At 39.0% G+C, this 5,009-nt stretch overlaps 1 protein-coding gene across 1 annotated transcript; it reads left to right on the plus strand.

Moving 5' to 3' along the window:
- Positions 1 to 390: 390 nt before the first annotated feature.
- Positions 391 to 4,795, plus strand: RAE1 (ribonucleic acid export 1; the record flags this gene model as incomplete). The annotated part of the gene is made up of 9 exons (XM_010188445.1): positions 391 to 508; positions 656 to 760; positions 1,544 to 1,636; positions 2,047 to 2,133; positions 3,105 to 3,191; positions 3,458 to 3,529; positions 4,077 to 4,184; positions 4,523 to 4,629; positions 4,720 to 4,795. Coding segments are annotated over exons 1-9 (825 nt in total), but the record flags the coding sequence as incomplete, so codon positions are not given.
- Positions 4,796 to 5,009: the final 214 nt, after the last annotated feature.

Genomic DNA, 5,009 nt, shown 5'->3' on the forward strand with positions numbered 1-5,009 from the left:
CCTACTGCCCCGCCGGGCGGCCTGTAGGCACAGACAGGGGGTTGGGCCGTGTGCTGGAGGGGAGCACCGCCGGGGCGGGCTGTGCTGGTTGCGGGGCTCCCCGAGGCGACGTCGCTCCTGCAGGCCGGCGGTGTCAGGGAGGGTTGAGGGGCGTGGGGGGGAATAGGTAGCTCTTGCCGGGTGATGGCTGGAGAGGGATCCCTGGCTGTGGTGGCAAGGTGGCCAATAGGGAAATGTCAGGGATCCAACTGCAACGAGAAGCATGATTTAAAAAAAAATAAATAATCTTTTTCTATCACTGGGCACCTCTCAGTTGGGGCGAAGTGAGTGCTGGCACAGTGGCTGTGGTGAGACAGCCTAGGGATGCTTGTGGGCCTTGCAGGTCTCGTTAAGCCTTTTCCTTGTTTGCAGGACAAGGATGAGTTTGTTTGGATCAACATCAGGGTTTGCTACTGGAGGTACCAGCATGTTTGGCAGCACGACTGCAGATAACCATAATCCCATGAAGGTACGTGTGTTAGTGCCTGTGGGAAACGCTGTTCTGCTGTGTTTTAATGTGTCACAGCAGCACCTACTAACTCGCCTATAGAAGTAGTAGGATCTCTGCACAGTTTTCAGGTGTGACTGATTTGATTTTGTCTTCTGGCCTTTATAGGATATTGAAGTAACGTCTCCACCTGATGACAGCATATCTTGTCTGGCATTTAGTCCGCCAACATTGCCGGGTAATTTCCTGATTGCAGGATCATGGGCAAATGATGTAAGTACTTGCAATCAGACCTACAGATGAATAAAGTAGGAGCACTGGTGTCTGAACTGCAAAATGTGATCCTAAAAACTTGTGCCAAGGCACCCAAAAATCTTCCTCTCTGCAGAACTGCAAAATCTATCGCTAAGTGATATAGCTGAGCTGTTTGAGCTGAGAAATTCAGTTGTGATCTTCAGATAAATCATTCCTCTACTATGTGTTTTACGCTTCAGCTTGGAATATATGGTCAATGTTTTCTCTGTTAGATTTTTATTACTTTGATTTTTCTTTTTCCCACTTGTTTGCTTTGTAGCTTTATTTTCTTACACAATTAGGCTAACATATTATGCTTTGCCTAGTGAAAGAACCATGAACGCAGTGGTAAATCATCCAGTTTGACAGTGTAGTATCAAAAAAATAGGTTCCTACAACCTTCTTGAAGTTTGTTTGGATTGAAGGGTGGGATCCCAACTGACACAAACATGGAGGGCAAGACAAATGTCATCTTTTTTTTTTACCTGATCTGCTCCTTAGCTGATGGTTAGGGGTGCTCCAAGAGAGCACTGCGAGGTGTTAGGTGATCATAACGTACTTTTGAGGTGGGGTTGAGTTGTGGCTGTACAGATAAAAGGAACATAATCAGAGAAAATAAGGTTTTCACTAGTTCTGAAATAAGCTTGATGTTTACAGTCATACTTTTTGTTGGATAAAGTAAGGCTGGGGTCTTCAAGAAGAGACATATTTTAAGTTCTTGGTGTTACTATGTTATGTCTCTATATGCTTCTCCTCTTACAGGTTCGCTGCTGGGAGGTTCAAGATAATGGACAGACGATTCCGAAGGCTCAGCAGATGCACACAGGGCCTGTACTTGATAGCTGCTGGAGTGATGTATGTTCCCATTACAAATAAACAAACAGTTTTTACCAAAACTTCAAATAAATGGGCATGTGTTTTCCCAACAAACATGAGTGCCACATGTAGATACAGTGCATAATTATTGTATAGACTTATTACTTTAAATATGTGCTAAACATGTCCTAATAGAATAGACTAACATGGGTGTAAGAAGGGTAAAAGTGAGTTTAAAAGTAGGAATGTATTTAAAGCCAGATAATAACTACCACAGTTGTCTCTTTTATGACATACAGTCATAAATAAATTTCCAATTTACATTTCCTTGTAATATGTTACATTAATGTTATGCTAGTACTGGAAGAGAATCAGTTATCTGGACAGTTTTCTAATAGATACTGCGTGATAGAGCTGTTTAATCTATTCACCTTACCCTTGTTTTTTAGGATGGGAGTAAAGTATTTACTGCTTCCTGTGATAAAACTGCCAAAATGTGGGATCTCAACAGTAATCAAGCTATTCAGATTGCACAAGTAAGTAAGCAAGCCCCAACCTATTAGGTGGGATTTTTTTCCCTTTTCTGCTTTTATTAAAAGCTGCCTTATTAGCAAATTAAGCTAATGTTTAGTGCTTCTGAAGTAGATATTGCTATATGAAGAAGAGGTTGTAGGGTGCTTTTTCTATTTTTGAGATAATGAATTGCACATGAAGAGGGAGACCTGCAATCAAAGTGATTTGATTACCCCGTGCAGCTGTTTCCTCTATTTTACTCAAGAGAGCTCTTTCCAGTGCTGCTGTGATCTCTTTTAAGTCACTCTGCTGCTTTGTAGGGGAAAAAAATTAAGAATTATGTTTGAATTCACTGTCACAAAGATCAGCTTTCTGCTGCAGCAGTAACAGGGATTGTAATTTACATTCTCAATTTAGAAGTAAATATCCGTTCATAGAATATGTAGTTATGGTGGCCGAGTTACCAGTTAAACGATTTTAGAAGAGAGTTAGTCCTTTTAGTGATTGCTGCTTGTGTCTGATTTGAGGTGATAAAACTCAGATTCTTAGCCTTGATTTTAAAGTCTTTGTGGTATAATTAACATAGGCCTTTCTCCTGTAGCTCTTGTTAGAAGGAAGAAGTTGGGTTTTATATTGCTGTGTAATAAATAGCTATATTAAAGTGATGATTTTCAGCATGATGGATAATATCCTTTATAGATAAATAGAAAGTCCAGATGTTCATAACTGGTATTTTTTCTGTGACTATCGTCCTATATAGGGTGACTTGATTGTAGTTCTTTGTATGAGGAACCATTTTTTTTCTTATGTGAGTGAGCTTACAGCACTAAACAGCACAGTAACGTCATGACCAACTTTTATCCTAACTGCTGTGACTAAAATCAATTTTCTTCAATGGATAAAAAGTGTGAATACATACAAAAAACATGAGCATAAACAAGAAATGTGGACTGTTATCTTAGTAAACATGTGTGTTTGTCCTCTTTTACTTCAGCATGATGCTCCTGTGAAAACTATCCATTGGATCAAAGCACCAAATTATAGCTGTGTGATGACAGGAAGCTGGGATAAAACTTTGAAGGTATGATTTTTTACTTGAACAAACAGATACAAAGCGTGCTAATAACCTGTGTATGGAAATACATATGTGAAATTAAACTACTTTACTAAACACTAATACAGAAGGCCGATTAATGAAATAGCCTCACTTCACAAAGAGTGGCAGTATTCTGACTGGAGACAAGAATGAAACAACCTGGTACCAATTACATTCTTGTTACTAAAGTAACTTAAATGGTGTATCGTCAACTCCGAGTGTAAGTTTGTTCATTTCTCTCTTTCCATCAGTTCTGGGATACCCGTTCACCAACACCTATGATGACATTGCAACTCCCTGAAAGATGTTACTGTGCAGATGTGGTAAGCCATGAGACGCGGTTAGCTAGATGACCGAGAGTACGAATAAACTGGCATCTTTGAGGCTTCTGTAGGTCAGCACTCAATACTGACTGTTAGTATAGAATCATAGAATAGCGTTCTATCACGTGATTTTAGCAGTAAAGCATAACTTGATCTTCTTGATCAGAGTCTGTAAAATAGTATTTGCATCATACAAAACATGCTTGGTATCCTTTAACATCAGAAAAACAGATCAGCACTAGGTCTAACCTGTCCTCGTTTCTGGATGAGTTTGCATTACTGCTATTGCGATCCACCTTGGAAGAGTCAGCTAATAAGATTTTTGGTGTATTTATTTCTCCGTGTCAGGATTCTTTTTGTTAGTTTGTTTGAAGGTATGTCTGCAAATGAACTTTGTTCTTTCTCTTCTTGCCTTTTCCGTCCCTCTCTTCCCTGCAGAAAATTTCTTTAACTTCTTTAGGGATTTCTGTGAAATAATAAATAGGATTCTCTGAAACACTACTGACAAAAGTGTCTCTCTTCTAACCTATTTTACAACCTTATCCAGGTTCATCCTATGGCTGCTGTGGCCACTGCGGAAAGGGGTTTGATAGTTTATCAGTTAGAGAATCAACCTTCTGAATTTAGAAGAATAGAATCTCCTCTTAAACACCAGGTAAATGATTGTATTTATTACAGGTGTATTTATACAGATTATTGAAATTCTAGGGTTGCTGTTTTTTGGTAAAAACAAACAGTATTTCAAAACCAAAGTACGTTATCTTAGTATGGCACATGTCCTGGTTTGCCATTGATCTATTGCTGATCTTAAGGATTTAGAAATGTAAATACTGTGGTCCAAATTCTCAGTAGAATCTGACCTGTCTCTTGACTTTGTGTCTTTGCTTTACTTTGCATTGATGTATGTGGTGGTTTGTGTCCCTATGGAAAACAGTGTTCAGAAAATCTGACCCTCAGGCCTCTAAAACACTCTGTTACCTTTCCCAAATTTAGCATCGCTGTGTTGCTATTTTTAAAGACAAAGTGAACAAACCTACTGGATTTGCCCTTGGAAGTATTGAAGGAAGAGTTGCTATTCATTATATCAACCCCCCAAATCCGTAAGTATAATTTAATAGAACATCTTCCCTTTATTGCTCAGTTTACAATGAGGGAAGTAAAAAGATTTTTTTCTTTGTTTCCTCCCCCAGTGCAAAAGATAATTTCACTTTTAAATGTCATCGCTCCAATGGAACAAACACATCAGCACCTCAGGATATCTATGCTGTAAGTATTCAGCATATACCACTAGATCAGGGTAATATTCACGTTTAATGTTAAATTGGCTGTGAATTGTTTGCTCTCATTGACCTTTTGTCTTGCCTAAAGTTACCTTAGACACACGCTTAAAGACCAGTCATAGCTGTACATTACAAAAAAAGAAACTTTTCTACTTCCCTTAAAATAAGCACCAGATCACAGAATCACAGAATATCAGGAG

Source organism: Mesitornis unicolor, unplaced genomic scaffold, assembly GCF_000695765.1.
Source record: "Mesitornis unicolor isolate BGI_N332 unplaced genomic scaffold, ASM69576v1 Scaffold34817, whole genome shotgun sequence".
In the NCBI taxonomy this organism is placed as follows: domain Eukaryota; kingdom Metazoa; phylum Chordata; class Aves; order Mesitornithiformes; family Mesitornithidae; genus Mesitornis; species Mesitornis unicolor.